This window comes from Pipistrellus hanaki (genome assembly GCF_964339955.1).
Source record: "Pipistrellus hanaki genome assembly, chromosome: 4".
Classification (NCBI taxonomy): domain Eukaryota; kingdom Metazoa; phylum Chordata; class Mammalia; order Chiroptera; family Vespertilionidae; genus Pipistrellus; species Pipistrellus hanaki.
This window is the reverse complement of record NC_140506.1, coordinates 11,425,902-11,446,346: the sequence shown is the minus strand read 5'-3', so window position 1 is coordinate 11,446,346 and position 20,445 is coordinate 11,425,902. Positions and strand designations below refer to the sequence as shown.

Below are 20,445 nucleotides of genomic sequence, written 5' to 3'. Positions count from 1 at the left end.
GCATTCATCTCTGAAATATAAAAGTAATACTTTGCCAAAATATGTTTTAGTAAGGTAGCCCTTTTAGTCTGATTAAAATTAATGTCTATGATATTTTCGTAAGATCGCTGCATTCTATCTCATAGATACAATTTAGGAATTCACATCCTGGCTGGTGTGGCTCAGTTGGTTAGAGCACATGTGTCAAACACAAGGCCCGCGGGCCAAATCCAGACCGCCAGGCCTTGCAATGTGGCCCGCACCGCGCTGTCATCACTGCACTCCGCTGTCAGTTTATGACATTGTGAGTTTATGACTGTTCAGTAAACCGTTCGGCCCGCGATTTAGGCTGGATTTTAGATTTTGGCCCCTTCTCTGATTGAGTTCGACACCCCTAGGTTAGAGTGTCATCCTGTTCACTGAAAAGTCATAGGTTTGCTTCCTGGTCAGAGCACATACCTAGTTTGCAGGTTCCGTCCCCTGTTGAGGTGTGTACTGGAGACAACTGATGAATATTTCTCATATTGATGTTTCTCTCCCTTTCCCTTCCTCTCTCTTTAAAAAAATCAATGAAAACATATTCTCAGGTGAGGATTAAAAAAAAAATCAGGAGTCCAGGGCCTGATTGGATTAGAACAATTTTTTTTTTCAGCTGGGTACCACCCATGAATGAGTAGTAAAATAAATTTAAAGAATTTTAAAAAGGTTGAATAGAATACAGTATATTAAAGTACAGTAGAGTAGGAATGGAGTAGAATAGAGGATGAGAAAGATGGGGAGGGATGGAAGGGAAGGGAGAAGAGGAGAGGGGAGGGGAGTTACGAATAGTTACATTTCTATAGTACAGAAAGTTTGATTTTATGTGTTGGAAAAGGGATATCTGACTTGTATCTATGTGTGTGCTTGTGCGAGTCTAAGATATATTTTTACTATGAGTCTTGAGATAGAATACATTAAAAATACTGAGAAGTATTTACTTTTTTCAGAATAACAAAATTTTAAAAAATGTCCTAGATGCGGACAGAAGAGCAATATTGTCAAACATCTCCAGCTATTTGATGTTAATAAATCATGTCATAATTGATGGGTATAAAATAAATTGAGTGAGTAAAAAGTGAGTGATCAAAGAAACGACATAATTTGGTCAGGACAATGATCTCACATTGCTGTGTTTTCTGAATTAATCCACAAATTTGGGTGCAAAATAATCTAAACTCTTTCTCTTTTTATGTCTCAGGAATTGGTATTTTAAAAATTATAACTGCATATCTTTATTAGAAATAGACATTATAGTTGTAGAGAAAAATATTTCATAATATTTTAGTTTGCATTCTGCAAACAGCTTCAGTATGGTATTTTACACAATTTGACTCTTTGCTAGTTTTCCCCTTCTATTAAGTGGGGTGGTTCGTATCTCAGAGTGAAGTCTTTCTCTTGGTCATTTTATTTCAATCTCTCTTTCATTTCTCATTCAGCCAGCCCTCGGTAGGGATGCACTGGTAATTGGAGCCAAATTGCAGATAATATGAGATACTCAAAGGGACAACATGATCTTACCCCATGGATCATCTAAACCTGGTGTTCCTGTTTTATTTGAATATAAAGTATGCCAAAAGGCCTTTGGTGTCCACCTGAGAATTGAGATTAGTGTCTAAACAGAAGAGGCCAATATTATTAATGTCACTGTTCTCATCATCTTCATGTGTCTCTGAAAACTGTATCATATGTCTGTGTGGAGGAATGAAAGGGGACAAATAGTGAGTCAACCAGGAATTTAAATAAATTAAAATCACTAAAGAAAGCTTTCTCCCTAGGTCTAAAAAATTAAGTATTTAAAGCTAAGTATTACCCGAATTGCCAAACAATATTTTATATGTACAATACTGTATGTCTGATGAGTGGATATGCATAATTACCTAGCTCTCACATATTAATATGCATATACCTAAAGTTCTGATTGTGACTCATTAGTGGGTAGTAAAATACTTTTATTGGTCATATTTTGAAAATAATTTAATGTCATAGAACAGAGTAGACTATAATGGAACAGAAAAGAACCTATCAAAATTCACCTACCTTAGTAAGGATACCCTTTTCTCCTATTCCATTATGCATACATTTATGTGTATGCTTTAGTGTATACGAACTGAGTTTCAGTGTAAATACTCCATAGAGTGGTTCACTACTAACATTTTTTGAAAAATAGTGCTAAAGTCATAGGGACAACTATTAGCATGTTTGTTTTATTCTCCTCAATATTTGGTAGTTCATTGCCAAATGCCAATTCACAATAATTAATAGATTACTTCCTGGAAATGCATCATACAATTTAATTTAAGTAAATATTTTAATTTTTGGTTCCACATAGCATTTACACAAACTAACTATTATTTGGTTAGCTTTTTCTATCTGCTGGTTGTTGTAGCTTTCTTGTGGGCTATTTTAAGCTTTCTGATATTAAGGCTAAGGACTGGGTTGCAGTAGTCCAATAATGCCAACTAAAGAATTAAGAATGTAGCCTAGAAGTATAATGTTAAACCCTGGGACAGGGACTCTTGGCAGTCTGATTGTGTTGTGCCAGTGTGAAGGGGGGATGGGGTGTGGGAGAGAAGCCTGTTTTGGAGCGGGGTGGGGGACAGCAGATAGCATTCTGCTTCCGAAGCCAAAAAGCTTGGTTCTCTAAGTATAATGGGAGAAAAGAGCTTGGTCCTCTCTCATGCTGCTTTAATGGCACCATTTTTAATGAAAATTACATAATCTATTGTTTTCCTGTTGAATAAAAATCAATCCAGCCAGAAATATTATACTGCAGAAGTGTGAGAATTCTTACAGTTCAAATATTAACAGTGGCTGGATTATTTTCCCCATATAGTTTTCCTTTGAATAGATTTATGGAAATACAACAATGTTTTTATGTGTGGTATTTTACCAATCATTATTAGCCAATGCGTATAAACTATATATAAGTGTATTATCGAAGCTGTGGGTCTCTGCATCTATGAATTAGGAGTTGCCTGTTAGAATTTGAGAAATTATGTAGAAAAAAATCGGCCATGCTGGCATTTCTTGTTTGTGAGCAACATGAAAATAACAGCAGCTCCACACTGGGGAAGTTCTTCCAGCAGGAACAAATTCGAGTTAATTCCAACATTAGCATAAAGTGAATTCGAAATTTAGGGTTTAGATACAAATTTCATGTCAGTTCATCCTGAAGATTTTGTTTACGTCTTGGAATTCAGAAGTGGTGAAGTATAATGTTTGTCAATTGAATGTCAATGGTTTATTAATGTGGAAGCTTTTGAATGTTATGGGATTAGTCATCCCAAGGTTAACATATGCAATTGGAGGTTCCATGTTTTATCATGTGTAATCACTAGTATTACTTTTGTGTTCTGTAGCTCATAAGTAGACATGTAACGCTCTGAGCAGCTTTGCTCTGGCTGATGTAATGTGAATGTGAATGTTGATGCTGTCCTGCCTGTTCTGAGGGGGAGGGCTTACTCCTGTAAAATCATTCTGCAGGCTTCCAAAGGGCAAGTCTAGCGAGGAACTCTGGCAGCAATTGCAAAAAGAGGCACCTTTTTTGTAAGTATTTACATTTATGCCAAACGTCTATTGTGACCTTCGTGTACATGTAGTCTTTGTTGAGACCAGAGCTCTGACTTCTTACATGAAACATGTAACTCTGTTTCATAGGCCCTATTATAGAACTATGCGTTAAGTATGTCCAGTGAGTGTGAGGTATGGACACAACATGCTTTTTTTGAATGCTCATTGCTCACCATTAGGAAAATCCTATTTCAAAATAAAAGAAACTTAACCATAATTGTGAAATAAATACAAATTTAATGGTTGAAAAGTGACTACCAAAAAATACATATTGTGATGACATGAATGAGCCTTCATTATACAACTTTGATCCCATTGAGAGTAAATAGTGTACATTCATTGTGTTATTTTTCAGTTGAACTTCTGGTGACTGAGAAAGTAAATGGGTACCTTGTGAAATGACTCTAAGCTCACTCAGGATTTGTTTAGAAGCATGCTTCAGTTTCTAATGCACATCTGGAAAAGAAATATTTGAGAGAGAGCAAGCACATGTTCTGTGTCTCATGGAACTACCTGGATTTTCCAGAAATGACATGATGTCAGGCATGTATAAACCCCCACTGCATGCAAGGCCCCTGAATCATGCCTTCTGCCATCGACACTTCTCATTAGACGCAGTGTTTTTCTGAGTTTCACCATTATTGGTTTGACCCGTCTGCTTCCTGGGTAGTTTTCTGACTTGAAATTTTTCTGCACAAGAGCAGCATTTTCTCACTCCCTTCAAGCCTCACCTTCGTATCCCTTGTGGGAAACATTCACCTCTCTGTGTGGCAAACTCAGAGGAAGCAGGAGTGCTTCGTGAAAATGTTAACACCAAAAATGTTGGCAAACACTTTTTGGTGAAGTCATTTTAGTAGATAAGTGCACATGTAAAATATAATGAGCTACTGGAACTGAAGATTTTCTTTTAAATTGGACAGTTTGGTTATTATCAGGATAAATTTGCAATCATTGCAAAATGTGTGCAGTGCCATTCAATCACAGTGTAGGCATTGGCCATCTCAGTGCCAGATGAGGAGTGTGGCTCCCTTTTCTTGTTAATTGGTTTCCTGAGCAGGAGCTTTGGAGGGGAGACCAAGTGGCTTAGGGTCTTTCAAATTACTAAAAATTTCTTAAAGGTCTCATTTATTTGGGTGCCAGTTAATAACTGATGACAGCTAGTTGAGGCACTCAAGTGGCTATCCCCTGAGGATACAGATCCAAAATAAACTTTAGAGATGTTTTCACACCTCAGGCTAGACATTTACAGACTGATGAGGTCAAACCCCAGCCCAATCAACAAATCATCCATCATCACCCGCCCCCCCCACTCCCCTTAATAATCCCAGAGGGTGGGCCCTTTGCTGCTCATGTCCCAGTGGAAGGTGGTGGTTTGGGAGATTCCATTAGGGCCCCTCCTTGAGAGGCATGCCCTCCCCCCAATCATCATTCCTGGAAAGTAGGCTTCAGACATCGCCGTGCATTTGTGGCAATTCGTGACTAGGAGGCATTTGTCTCTCCTTATGATGTTCCCTGGAAGAGTTCCACATGGGGAGCCAACCCATAATGCAGCTCCTTTATTAAAATATGTGCAGAGGAAATTATGCTAATTTTGTTGCAGTGTAATTATAGACTAGAAAGATTCTTTGCACTCTGAATCAAATTGTTGTAGATAAATGTGCATTAACTTAATAGTGTGCAGCTAATTGTGAAAGGTAAAGGAGAGAGAGAGAGAGAGAATCAGTTACAGGATGTTTTAGAGATGCTGCTATCCTAGGCATACTCTCCCATCAAAGCCCAGGTAATCCTGGGACGAGAATTCTCCCAGCTTTGTTCTATGATTTTTCAATACTACAATGAAAATAGTCACTGGTGACTAAGTAACTCATTTAACTCAATTTGTGTGTGGCATTAATGACAGCAGAGAGTTAAATGTGGGGACACTTTGCAGCTTTATGTCCTATTCCAACTGCCTTTGTGGAGTTAATTCTTTATTCCTCATTTATGCTTGTGTGTGCATTTATGATCATTATGAAAATGAGATAAGGATCTATCACCCCAAAGTGATTTTGCCATGCTCAACAAAAGCTGTATCCAGGGAATTTTTTTTTTTTTTTTTTACTTAGACGTTTTCAAAGCTCAAGCAGTAGTCATATGCCTTTTGTTCCAATGCTATCAATTCAGAGAATCTTAGAGATACCATCATCATGCTGTGGTTACATGAAGAAAAAAATATTTAATCCCTTCAGCTAAAGAGTTCTAAAACCTATCAGTAGGTGGGTTTTCTGTGCTCATTGATCAAAGTCACCTGAACCAGCTATAGGAGAGGTACCCTTAAAAACAACACCATAGAAAATACATTCAGGAATGCTGAGTGATCTTACAACTAATATTGGCAGGTTTAATGTTCACTTGTCATCACAGCAGAATGCCTTGACACCCCATTGAACAGTACTAGAGGGCTCATAGAAATTAGGATCCAACAAAGCACTCGATGTAGAGTGGTCCTTTATAGCCCATGTGACTGTCCCATAGAAGATTGCGATGTGAGGTGCAGAGGTTCATTGCAGAGGGTGTGACAGCTGGGTAAAAGGAGAGGGCTTGTTTTGTGCCATACCACAACTCACTCTTTCTTCTGTATTTCCAAGGAACTTTTAAAAATCCCCTTCATGTTTTCTTCAGCTGGAAAGCCAACAAAAGTGGTGAGATGTGCATCAAGCTTTTACTGATTCCCTTGAATTTCTATTGTCTCTTTTCTCTGTTTACATTATTGCTATGGTGTTACAGATAGATTATTTCAGACACTAACAACCAATAGCCATGATGTTTAATTGAAATTTTCTAAATCTCTTCTGACACATCTCTGTGTTCCCTACATTTATAGAAGTTCTCTTTTGACTTAATAAAATTTAGCCTGTCTTTGTGCTTCTCACATGTCCTTACGTTTCTTTTGCCAAGGTAATTTTGGCACGAGATTTTTAACTTTAAACCTCAGTTTCCTCACCTCTGAACCAATAAAAACAGTATGATCTTTCTCAAAGGATTATAGCAAGGGTTAGCAAACTATAGCCCATGGGCCAAATCCAGCTCACCACCTATTCCTGTAAATAAAGTTTTATTATAACACAGCCATGTCCACTTTTACTTTTCACCTGTGGCTACTTTTGAGCTATAGCTGGAGACTTGAATAGTTGCAACAATGCCTGCGGGGCCAACAAAGCTTAAAATATTTTATATCTTTTAACAGAAAAGGTTTGCTGCTCCCTAGACTGGAATATTAAATTTGTATGTTTGTGGATAAAACATATATAAGCATCCATGTATGGAATATAAGACTATACATGTGTATATAATCATGTAGCTTGGATATTAAAGTTTCAGCATATGATTGGCACATTGAAAGCATTCAATATATGTTGACAACTTTAAATGTTATCTTGTTAAGTAACAGTTTCACTTTCTTGTTAGAAAATTGGTTGTGAAGAGGATATTGATAAGATACCCTTAAGCCCTCAAATTAAACACAATTAAAATACTTTTCTTTGAAAGTATTTTCTAAAGTAAAGGCTTTGTTTATAACATAAGTGGGTGTTGATTATAAGAAAATATATTGTGGCACTTTATCTTATGTATTCGTTTTCTAGAACAGCCATTAAAAATAACTCCCAACTTGAGTAGCTTACAATAGCAGAAATGAATTGTCTCAGTTCTACAGCATGACTGTAAAGATTTTAAGTGACATCAGCTCACACATCTTGGAGGGATGGGTCTGGTTCCACAGATGGGTTGATTCAGGCAGGGGTTGAAATTTTCAGCATGATACATACCACAGTCATGCATGTGCATGTATGTACTTACACTTCACCTTTGCCCAGAAAGAATTTAGGGTGATTTCCTTCTCCCTAATATAAAGTTAAAAGTCTACATATGGAGGCAAAATGACCCCTTAAGCATTAGAAACAGAGACACAGGTGTGCTCAGAGCTGCCTTCAGAATGATGTAACAAAATTCCTACATGCTGGAATTATCTATTCTCATATAACAATCCACCTCAAAATTTACTGGCTTTAAACAACAGGGTAACAATAACTCTTGCTTCTCAGGGTACATTTGGATTAGCTGGAAGATTTAAATTTTTCTTTATCCTTTAGTTCTTTTGTCTGGTCTAATATTTTAAATCTACATAAGACAGATAAACATACAAATTTAGTTATATATGTATGTATATATGGGAATCTCACATATAGAGAAAGTTATAGACCCCCACGTACATAAAAGGTTCAGAGACAGAAAGGTAAAATAAGGTATTTGCAACATCCTAAGCTAAGAAATATAGAAAGAGGTCAGAAGCTTCAGAGGGGAGGAGAGTAATTCTCAGATTAGTAAGAAGAGCAGATGTTCAGTAATTAGATGTTTGCCTTGTCATATAAATGGTCATAAAAGTTATCTCTGGTAATAAGTCTTATTATGAGTGAGGTCCCTAATTTAAATTCTTCTAGGTAGGTAAGGGACAGGGTTCTTCTGAGACCTCAGGGTTGCCTTCAGCTCAAAACAACCCACATGCCAAAGAAGCACATATTAGGGAGGTCTGTTGTACCCCTTCATTCTCCTCATCAGGATGTGGTGAGACGTTGGTGGGATGCAGTCATGTACCAACCTCTCAGGACCTGACATTGTAGGGGAGTAACAGTAATTTCCCCCGTCCCTTCTTATTGGTTAAGGCACTCTGGAGTCATAATAAATGATAAATTAACAAGAAAATATTAAACAAGTTTATTAACTTGTGTACTTCACGTAAGCATGGGAGTCACCCAGAGAAATGAGTGACTCCCTGAGAATGACCCAACCCACCACTTAAGTACTGTCTTCAGCCAAAGACAAAAATGATGGTGGGGGTAGGGCTGAGGGAGAGGGAGGCCAGTTATGGGAAGGTAGCAGGGAAAGCCTGTTAAACAAAGGTTAGGCTTTTTTTATGTGGATTTAAGTCCAGGTCTTCTCTATTGCTGAGTTTCTACTAATTGAGTCATCCTTCTCTCCCTAAATGGAGATTTCCTTTATAAATGTGATTTCTATTTTGTTTTAGGAGCTTGTCCTATCTGTAATTTCTCAGAAATAATCAGCTCAAAATAATCCTGATGCCAAAGAGGCATATTATGGGGTGGCATATTCTGGTATCCTTCAACGGCCAAGATGGCACACTCTCACCCAGGCATTCGATGCCAGTTGCCCATAAGGAGCTCAGCTGAGGCATTTGCCCAGAACTCCTAATCCATGTGGCTTGGGCAAATCAAAAGAAAAAAAATAATAAATCAATGAAAAAGTTATAGAGAATGTGCAGAACTTTTCTGTTTAAATGAAACTTGGTCAAAGATTTATGAAATCTAAAAATAGATATGCTATTTAAGATGACCTGAAATTCCTGGAGTTGTCTTCAATTATTTTTTTAAACTTAAGAAGCATGATGTTTTTTGTCTTGATCATGATGAAGCTTATCTTCCTTCTTTCTGTAGTCTTTATCTCAAATGTAATGACCTTTCACTCCAAAGATGAAAAAGCTACAGTGGTTTGTGGTTTTTTTTTGGTGTTTTTGTTTTGTTTGTCTTTTTGTTTTTGTTTTTGTAACCCCTTCTATTGAAACAAACAACTAAAAACCTTTTTAGTGAAAAGATAGACAAAAGAGAAACTTACTAAGTTTGGGTTGAGGAATTGCAACATGGAAGTCTTTTTCAGCTTTGTAAGATTTTTGTGTGTTACCTTGAATAATCCGCCTGCCTAATTGGTGCCACAGCATACACTTGTTTTGCAAGGTTGACAGGTGAGTGCGTTAAGGGTTTGGGGGTGAGCAGATGGAAGCCTCTCTGTTTCTGGGGAGAGAAAGGAAAGGAGAACTGGGTCTGAGCCAGCCCCTGCAAATGCCTTCAGTTTTGCCAGCTTTGCAGTGACTGTCTCTGCACCGTGTGTCTGCCTGTGAACCTTGTTACAATGCAGGCATATGCCAGGTTCCCTGATGGGCAGGGTTTATTAGAGGAAATCCATTAGACCTAAGATAGGAGGCTGGCTTCCTATCATTCCAGTTCTCATGAAAGCAGCGCACAGAGCATCTGACTTCCAGCAAAATCTAAGACTGCTCACCAGGTCAGCTAAAGAGCATTATTCACCCCAGGAAGGTAGCAATTGAAAATGCTGCCCTGTCAGGGTGGCTCCGTTGGTTAGAGCAGTGGTTGGCAAACTCATTAGTCAACAGAGCAGCAAACCTCGACTCGTGAGCCGCAGTTTGCTGACCACTGGGTTAGAGCATCCTCCATACACCAAAAGGCTGTGGGTTCAGTTGCCAGGCGGGGCTCTTACCCAGGTTTCAGGTTCAATCCCCAGTAGAGATCCATATGGGAGGCAACTGATTGATGTTTCTCTTTCTCCTGCTCTCACCCTTTCTTACTTCCCCTCTCTCTCAAACCACCAAAATGTCTTTGGGTGAGAACACACATACATACTTAAAATTTAAATTAAACAAGGAAAATACTACCCTGGCTCTATTTCTTGATGGAAGCTGGTATGGTAGGGTCTGATGGTTTTGTAAAACAAGAAGAGTTACCTGTAAGGAACCTACATAAAACAGACATTCCTTCCCCAAAAGGTTTTCTGTGCACTGAGAAGGCACAGTGTGCCATAGAAGGCCCATGTGCCATCAGGCTGCCATGACAGTGGCTAATGAACTGGCATGTATTACTTCACCTCCCGCCTGGTCACAGGTGGTTCCTGGGACTCAGGCCAGGCTGACAGTTACCCGTCCACGTAGGTGCCTGAACCAAAGGAAAGAAGAGGTGAGGACTTTCTCAACTTTTTCCTTCATATCCACATCTCTAGACCAGACCCACTGAAACGCAGTCAAGGAAACCTATGCTACCTTTTTGCTTCATTATCATCAGGAAAGGAGTAGGTGGAGGCCCCGGCATTATGACCAGAGCCGATTAGTGTCCTATGAGCTCTCTCTGGGGACATCAGAGATCTTCCTTGCACCAATGGCTCCCAACAAGGAGTGATTTTGCCTCCTCCAATCTCAAAGGGCTGTTTGGCAATATCTGGAGACATTTTTGGTTGTTACAACTAGATGGGGATGCTGCTGGCATCTTGTTGGTAGAGGCCAGGAATTTTGCTAAATATCACAATGTGATGACCTCCCATTTCCCCCAAACAAGAATTATCTGCCTCAAAAAAACTGTGGTGCCAAGGTTGAGAGACCTTGAATTACCCTTGTTCCTTCTCCCTCCTAAATCCCCTCTCAACCTCCCAGAGGAAGCTCCTGGGGCCCAGTGGTGGAGCAGTGTTCACTCTGTCTCCTTAACACCCAGGAAACATTCAATGAATAAATTAATGGGTCATGGAAGTGTGATATGCAAGGGTGCAAGTAACTATTAAGTTACTACTCATGTGAAATTTGCATTTCTGTGGTTGTTAGTGTTTTTATCTTTGAAATGTTCCATTCATTCATTGTGTGCCTACTCTATGTAAGCCAGCACATAGCACAAGGAGCATTAGGATGAGCTAAAAATAGCACAGCCCCTGCCCTGGCTCAGTGGTTGAGCGTTGACTTCTGGACCAGGAGGTCATGGTTCAATTTCCAGTCAGGGCAATACCTGAGTTGTGGGCTAGGTTCCCAGTGTGAAAAGTACAAAAGGCAGCCAGTCAATGATTCTCTCTCATCGTTGACGTTTTTGTCTTTCTCTCTCCTTTCCCTTCCTCTCTGATATCAATAGAAATATATTAAAAAACAATAGCAGGACCTCTGCTTGCTGGTGTTTACTTCTCTAGTCAAGGGGAAAAAAATGTAATTAACCAATTACACATTTAAGTGTAGAATTTCAGTGCAATGAGGGCTGCACGTTCTATGTGTTGCCACAAGAGAAACCAAGGAAGTGTCCATGATGTCAAGAGCTAGATAGCATTTTCCCCAGACTGGTGTGGCCCTGCGGGTCACAAATGTCAAGCTGACATTTTAAGAGTCTGTGTAAACATACCAACAAGCACCTACGGATAATATCAACTTCTTTGTCATCAGGAAAAAGCTTTTGCAGGTGCTGAGTGCTTGAGCAAATAGGCATCTGCCCAACAGATGGGAAGTGGGCCAGGTTGGCAGTGGAGGACGTGACTTTGTCAGGCCCTGCAGGAAACTACAAAAGTGCAGCAGAGGGAGGAGGCCAGGCCACCCACGGGGCCATTCTGGGCAAAGTGACAGAGCACAAGTGGAGAGTTTGCAGGAGGTCAGGAAGATGTTCCATTCGCCTTTAGTGGCATTGCAGTGGGGATGGCGTGGAGGGAAGACAGGGGCCTCCAGCCTGGAGTGAGAGAGCCTATTCGAAAACATCGGGAGATAAAGAGGCCGTGGGGCGAGGCTCCCCCAATGGGACTGTGATGAAAATTGAATTTACAATCCTTGTGTCTGACTGCATGCTGCGTGTTCAGAGGGATAGAGGAGCTTCAAAACCACACTTTTATTGCAATCATATTTTTTTCCCAACAGAAATAGTCCCTTACAAATATTTGTGTTTTTTCAAGATAATGATGCCCCGCCCCTCCCCTTCATCAGCATCCAGCTAGATAGGGTAGCCTTTATGTTCTTGGCAACTTTATGGATTTTGCATTTCAGAGAAAATGAGACAAGATTGAATTTTTACTTGTTATAACGCTATGGTGATTTTATTTTTTTTATTTTTTATTTTTTTTTAATATAAATCTTATTGATTTTTTACAGAGAGGAAGGGAGAGAGATAGAGAGCTAGAAACGTCGATGAGAGAGAAACATCAACCAGCTGCCTCTAGCACACCCCCTACTGGGGATGTGCCCGCAACCAACGTACATGCCCCTGACCTGAATCGAACCTGGGACCTTTCAGTCCACAGACCAACGCTCTACTACTGAGCCAAACCAGTTTCGGCAACGCTATGGTGATTTTAGTTCAAAAAACCTTTTTCCGAAAATATTTGATAACTCCCCAGCTGCTAAACAAAGACGAAAATGCTAGAATCCACCGATACTTTTTTGGTGTGTGTGCCACACGCTTGCTAACATCCTGGTTGGGTTGTGTGGAAAGCCACTGAGTATGCAGCCTGCTCTCTGAAAAAGGTGCTTTGAATTAGCTGAAGTCCCAGCCATAGGGGAGAGGAGGCCAAGCCTGGGGCCCTTGTTGCATCTGGGATGGGCCATGTTTTCCATAAAGTAAGGTTTATGTTTGCCCCTCCCCCTGTCACTAACTCCATTCAAGCCTTCTCCCCTTCTATTTAACCACAAAACAAGTATTAAATCACACAGTAGGCGATACACTTAAAGTATCCAATATTGCTGAGACTTAAAACATAAATAGGTCAAGGTATATTTAGAAAGACTCATAGATGGCACACACAAGGAGTTTATTTAAAACTTATCCCTAAACTTTTAGCTCTGGTAGCATCCAGAATTACAATTTTAAATAACAAAAACCTAAACCATTGGGCACTACTCTGAGAATGAAGAGACTCAGCGGAATTCTCAGTTTTCACCTTAAGTCATACCTTATGCACTTTATGTCTAGACTATTAGAATGAGTTTAATAGTTTAATCAATCATAAGTTTTCAAATCTGCTTCTCCTAACTCAGAGATATAGTTCATAGATCTTACACACTTCTATTTGAACTATTTGGTCAACATTCTTGGCCAAATCTTCTGCTTTCTTATTTTGACATCCACTGATGTAGAACAGATCTGAATGTTCTCATAACTGGAGCAAATATGCATGTTCTGTAACCTAGTGGAAGAAAGTTGTCTTTAAGATCTTGCCTCTGAGCACAGTCTATAACTAGGATATTTAGTGAAACGAAAGTCAACCACTCCCAGAAAATCACTGGGAAAATTGAGTTGGTCAAGACTGTCCAGCAAAATAGGAACAGTGTGCTTTGCACGACCTGTGCTTAAATTCCTCCTCTGTGCCAACACAAATTCCAGCTTTCTTAACCATCCCTGAGAACCAAGGCCCTGGAAGGGATGGGCTTTGCTCCATGTGACCAGCACAGGGTATGGACTCATTGAAACCCTTGGGACTTCCTTTCATCAACTTTGGGAAAGTCACTGAACCTTCCTGAACTTCAGTCTCCTCATCAATAAAGATCATTATAGAACCTATCAAAGAGTCATTGGGAAGAAAACTACAATTTCTTTAAGAAAAATTCATATAAATATATATATATATATATATATATATATATATATATATATATATATATATATATATATTGATTTCAGAGAGGAAAGAAGAGGGAGAGTGAGAATATAGAAACATCAATGATGAGAGCAAATAATTGATCCACTGCCTCTTGCATGACCCCCACTAGAGATCAAGCCCACAACCCAGGGAATCGAACCCTAACCTCCTGGTTCATAGGTTGATGCTCAACCACTGACCCACACTGATGGGGCTACAATTTCTGATCACTTCAGTGCAGACAAGTCTAGAAAGAGATGCTTGTTTACCTTCACCTGATAGCAGAGCTTTCTGAACTTTGGCTTTCACGTCCCTCATGTGATTTCCTGTTGTGCACTCAAAGTCCATAGAGCCCAACAAAGACCCTGGAGAAGGGCATGAAATGGGCGTGTGGAGGACCCTCAAAATTAAGTGCAAGAAGGAAAACTTTTAACAATTTGAGACAGTGAAGAGCATGCCAAATATGATGTGTTTGCAGTTAGTTCGCTGCCACTAATGTGGTATTTTGTCATGAGTATGATTCCATTGTAATATATATATATATATATATATATATATATATATATATATATATATATATATATATATGTTCTTGCTAAGCTTAAAAGGAGAAGGCAATTTTAAATGTTGGTCTATTTCCCAAGGTCTGTCATAAGCATCTTCTCAATATATAATGAACTATTAAGGGTTGTTCTGATTTAGTTCTTTGAAAGTTATAAATAATCTATTTCAAATATTCACCAAAGGAAAATTATTATGCATGAAGAAGGCTATTTTCCAAAATGACAAGTATTTATGTTTCATTGAACTCATTGACAGTATTACATAATTGAAATTCTAAATTTAAATCTTATCATTATAAATGTCCTACTTCTATATACAAGAGCTCCCCCTTTCCCAATACTTGTTCACTATGTTAAATTCTTTAGCTTTAGGTCACAGCTACTGGAAGGACCTTCATTTACCACTGTCCCCAAACTGTGTTCCAAAGTGTCCCAGAGTGACACAGAAAATCCAGAGGGGCTCCTCAGGATAGTGTAAGTTGACAAGGGAAACACAACTTCTTTCGGACACCAAGGGAAGTATGAGCTCAAGTTAGTTTGCTTTCAAAATTCAATTGTGTCACACTTATTTTGATAACATAATAACTTTGCACAAGCTTTCTGTCATGAAAAGCAAAGACATTGAAAATCAGTAGGAGAGGAACGGAAGACTGCAATGTCCGATTCTAAGGGTTGAGAAGTTGTGCAGGGCCCCATGAGACACTAACTTGTTAGGACATAAACACTTCCTAAGTTGTTCAGTCCTGACTGCTTAATAAATGGAACCATTAGGCATTTCTTTGGGCCCAGGGGCACTGTGAAAATCTTACAAATGGCCCTGTGAGCCAATCCAGTTTGGGAACCTCTGCAGTTATATAAAGTCAAGCTCTGCCCATTTATTGTGTTCAATTTTCACAAAGAAAAAATACATCAGGGAAGCAGTTATTGAATTAACCTTCTTAAAATCCAAATGATATTTTTCCTTGTGGCCTTAATGTGCTGCGGTGAAGATAGGATGTAAAATGTTTTTTTCTGGTGAATAAAAAATACTTAATGAAGAAGCCATAATTTTTAATTAGTGAAAAAGATAAAAGAAATAATATGTGCTTTTATTATTTGCATAAATAAAATTTATCCATAAAACTATATTTATCTGCCACTTGCTCATTTTCCTGTAATCACACCTGTTTCATTTGTCCTGTCCTCCCATCTATCCCATTTTAAACTATAAAGATCTGTGGCAGCAATAACAGAGAATATCTTTAAACTCATTACAAACTGTACAATTAATTTTCAAATTAATCATAGCCACTCTACTGAGAGTTAGCTTACACAAAGGTAATAAAAGCCTAGTCTAAGACTTTACCAATGGGTAGAAATTAAAGGTAATTGGACACTATTATCTTGAAATGAATACCTTCTTTTTTTGTTACTGCACTTTAAAAAGAAGCTTGTTAATGTATTCAGTTGCTCGGATATGGAATTTCCCAGTATAATGGCATATAGCTTTCCTGTTCATGCACCTTTCACCCATGATCTGGAAGCACTTCTAATAAATATTCATTGTTAGAAAATTTATTCAAAATGAGAGTTGAATATATCCTCTACATTTTATATTTAGAAACTCCAGATACCAGAAATGGAGGATAATTAATAGTTTTATAGCAATGAAATATGGTAAAAGAAATACAATGGATAGATTTTTTTTGCATTTAATGTTTAGTAATGAGAAGTAATTGTGAATGGCCACTTGGACAAGGTAGTTTTTTTTTAATTTAATATTAAGAAATGTGCCCCAAAGATTCATAGCTTCTTTATAACTCCTTTATAGGTAAAGTGAAATAATGAACCTAGACAGATGTGTTTTTGACCTGGGCCCTAGTAACTATAGACCTAACTAAATGTCTATTGTATTGTTGGTGTCTTTTTTGTTTTTGGGTTTGTTTGTTTGTTTTTTTTCCTTTTCTAGCTGCTAAGCAACAAAACCAAAATATTTTCTTCCATCCCTACTGCATTTTAGGTAACATAAATGACTAAAAAAAAAAAAATCAAAAAAAAAATCAATGAAGTCACTAATCAGTTAAATTCAACGTCAATCTTGCTATCTACAAGATTTTCAAATGACCAGTCAATGATGCAGGAAAAGTTAGACTGTGGCTTCATGGAGATACCAATGGTTTCTTCCCTTTCATTTCCTTTCATTTTTACTTGTAGTTTTGGTATCATGTTAACAAAGCTTAAGAACGCCATTTTTTTTAGCAGAGACTGGTTTAGCTCAGTGGATAGAGCATCTGTCTGCAGACTGAAAGGTTCCAGGTTCGATTCTGGTCAAGGGCATGTACATTAGTTGTGGGCACATCCCTGGAAGGGGGTGTGCAGGAGGCAGCTGGTCGATGTTTCTCTCTCATTGATGTTTCTAGCTCTCTATCCCTCTCCCTTCCTCTCTGTAAAAAAATCAATAAAATATATATTTTTTAAAAAGAACGCCATTTTAACAGCAGGTGACACTTCCACAGAGGCAGCCAGTGGTAAATGTATACCTTTAGCACCTTCCCTCTTTCTGTGACCCTGGGTCTTCTAGCTGGCAGCGCCATGCCTTGTGGCCAATGGAAAGAAGAATAGCCTAGGCAGTCTGGAGCTGACCTGGCAGCCACCGCCAAGTCTTGGTATTCTTCTTTTTAGCATAAACAATTTCATAAACTAGCAACACCACACAGACATCTCATTCTGATGATGATGAATCAAAACAAAACCAAGACCCGTCCATAATTATGCCTGAACACAGGAAAAACATAAATGTTGTCTGAACGACAGAACTGATGAAAATAACCACGTGTCCTGGCTTAACTGCAATGACTTCTGTTTCTTCACCAATTTAAATCTTGCTCTATTCTTCCCTCCTTTGAGATAAGGTAGAGGAGGAATGATTGGTTATGGAGGGACTATAAAGAAGAAAATATATACATATATGTATTTTTTTTAAAGAATCTTTAAGATACTCAGTGAATTTCCTCCACATCCTGGTAACAACCAATCCAGAACAAAGCCCTGCTCCCTTGAATCTGCCCAAAAGCATTTAACACAGCCCTAATTCTAGACTGCTGTAACATCATCTTATTGAAATACCTCACAGTCGCATGGTGTGGGTTCTTTTTACTTGTTAGAAGAAATAAGTCTAGCTTTGTTCAACCACAGATGGGATTCTGCTGGTCCTGGCTGGCTGATACTGGCTTGGGTAGCAACTTGTTTTTTGAAGTATACTCTTCCTGAATACCACCCTCTACACCACTATTTTTTTCACAGATAAACTCTCAATGATAATTACCTAATTTATAAGAAAATGTGCCGCAGTCTGTGATCTACACACAGTATATTTCCAATTCTTTAATCCTGAGCCAAAATCCTGATCTTCTTCTGATATTGACAAGTTAACACTGTTGCTTAAACAGGTTTGAATCTTGCATCCCTAACCAAATAGAATTGACCACTAAATAGCCTTCCCTCTTGCTCCCAGTATAAGTTCACAAGTTCAGGTGATTTTCTAAGAAGACTTATGGGCAGTTAATTTTAAAATAGGTATATAGTCATAGAATATAAACATTTTCCCTATAGGATAAAGTTTGAGGGTAATAAGTTGTTGGGGTTTTTTTTGTTTGTTTGTTTGTTTGTTTTTTTCTCCCTCTGTGCTTTTGTCAGCAAACAGAGCCTGTTAGAATTTCCAGGGCAACTAAATTCTTGCATGTATGAAATTGGTTTTTTGTTGTGGAGTATATTTTTACTGGAAGAGTCTAGTTACATCAGTTAATAAGTAATAGTATTTTAAAGTTAATTGGTACTGAATATGTATTATAATACAATTGATAATATTCTTTGTAATTTAATGGCCTTTTAGAATATTTTTGTCTTAAATAGAAACAGAAATTCACTGGTACTTAAACTACATGTGGCTGAAAATGATAAATAATAGAATAAGTTTTGGCTAATCATTTCACATTATTTTCCCTTTCAACTCCTAATAAATTGAAGTCAGAGAAGTCCATTGCTTGATTGAGATTAATTTAAACTACCCAGTACACATAAAAGTTTAAAAATAACCAATTTCTCATTATTTTACTGTTTTTCTCCACTTCAGCAGAAAACTTGATAATTGAAATTATTCCTTCTTATTCTGAAATAATAGAGGCCAATCCACAAAAGCGGGTCCTAGTCTGACCAACCCATCCACTGGCCCCAGCTTGGGCCTAAGAGATGAGGTAAAGCTTTGGGTGGGGAGCAGGTAGAGGATGCCCATCAGAGGGATGCACTGAGCACCTGTTTTCCACACATTCATATGCAACCCATGGAAATCCTACTGGCTCTGCCTTCAGAATGCTGCTTTCAGACTCCCTTGCTTCTCAGCACCCTCTGCTGGACCACCACCATTCTTCCTGCTCTGGTCTTCTCACCTGTCTGACTTGCCAAGAAAACTCCTGCCTCTAGGTCCTGTTACTGCTCTGCCTTTCTGAAACATTCTCTCTACCTGGCACTGGCTCCTTAGGTCTCTACCTTAGGTCTCTGCTCCAAGGTCACCTTCTCAGTGAGATCTTTCAGCCCCCATACTACAAGCACCCTTACAGTCGGGGCTCTCTCTCTCTCTCTCTCTCTCTCTCTCTCTCTCTCTCTCTCTCTCTCTCTGTCTCTGTCTCTCTCTCTCCCCTTTCTCTCCCCCCTATTCCCTGTGTTGACCATACTTTATTCTTCTCATCATACTTTTGTTAGTATCCTGAGGCTGCTGTGACAAAGTACAATAAAGTCCTTTTGTATTAATTTAAATTTCTGTTGTATTAAATTTAAAGTTCTTTGACTTACTTCAACAGAAATTTATTCTCTCATAGTTAGATCAGAAGACCAAATCCAGGTATCAGCCGAGCTCATTCCCTCCAGAGTCCCTGACAGAGAAACCACCCCATGCCTGTCTCCCTGCTTCTGGTGGTGGTCAACAGCTTTTGGTATCCCTTGGCTTGTAGGGCATCATTCCAATCTCTGCCTCCACCTGCACATACCTTCTTCTCTCTGTGTCTTTGTGTCCCTTTCTATCTCTTATGCAGACACCCTCATTGGATTTTAGATCCACCCTAATCCAGTAAGGTCTGTTCCCAGTACTTAATTACATGCGCAGAGACCTTGTCGCCAATAAGGTAACATGTTGAGGTTTCATGTGAACATGAATTTCTGGGGGACATGATTTAACCCAATAAATCTCCTACCTCTATCTGATGAATCATAGATTTTGCTCTTTTAAACATTGAATTGACAGTTATTAGAAACTAAGTTCCCAGAGGACAGAAACCTTTGCTCTGTTCATTGTTGTGTCCCCAGTGGCTAGACATCCAGTGGTCGTTCAGTGAACACTGGCTGGAGGCATGAGTGTTTCCGTGGACATTGGCTGGATGTTTAAAATGAAGCAGACACCAGGCAGCCTGTGGGAACAAGGCCAGAAGTAAAGGCTACCCGGCCTTCCTGAAATAATCTGAAGGTCAGAGAAGTTGGAGTGCTAGGTAGATAAACAAGAGGAAGTCAGAGAAAATTAATAGAGGACTCTGCCAGATAATCAAAACTCACAGATAGAGAGGACCCCTAGAGGCATGGTTTGGAGATAGTGCCTCTTGGAATACCTTAAGCAGCTCCCCCCTCCTCCTTCCCCTGAGGGCTGGTCTCTTTCAGGCTAAAAAGGGTCATATCCTGAGGTCAGATGGGCCTCTGCATTTGTTTGCTGATAATAACACAAAGTTGATGATTTAAAACACACACATTTATTCTCTTATAGTCTGAAGTCTGGTTTATTGGACCATAATCATGATGTCAGGGCTGGCTGGGGGGGTGGGGGGGTGGGGGGGTGGGGGGTGGGGATTCTTTTCATTGTCTTTTCCAGCCTCTAGAGCTGCATTCCTTGCATTCCATGGCTCTTGAGTCCTTCCTCCCCCTTCACAGCATCTTATTTTAAGTGTTTTGTTGCCTTTTTATTCTGTGAAAAATGTATTTTGCCCTATAAGGTCACAGGATCTAGAAATTAGGACCTGGATATCTTTGGGAGCCATCATTCAGTTTGCCATAATCTCCTAAC

General features: G+C 39.0%; 1 protein-coding gene across 6 annotated transcripts in view; it reads left to right on the top strand.

Annotated features, from left to right (window-relative positions):
- CTNND2 (catenin delta 2) overlaps nt 1-20,445 on the top strand; it is a 715,685-nt gene that overhangs the window by 490,165 nt on the left and 205,075 nt on the right. For 4 of the 6 annotated variants that reach the window (XM_084880857.1, XM_084880855.1, XM_084880853.1 and 1 more), the window contains one exon: nt 3,502-3,564. The exons of the other annotated variants lie outside the window; for them this stretch is intronic. In XM_084880857.1, the coding sequence (XP_084736983.1) occupies nt 3,502-3,564 (63 nt within the window). The remainder of the gene's footprint in view (nt 1-3,501; nt 3,565-20,445) is intronic. 6 annotated transcript variants of the gene reach the window in all.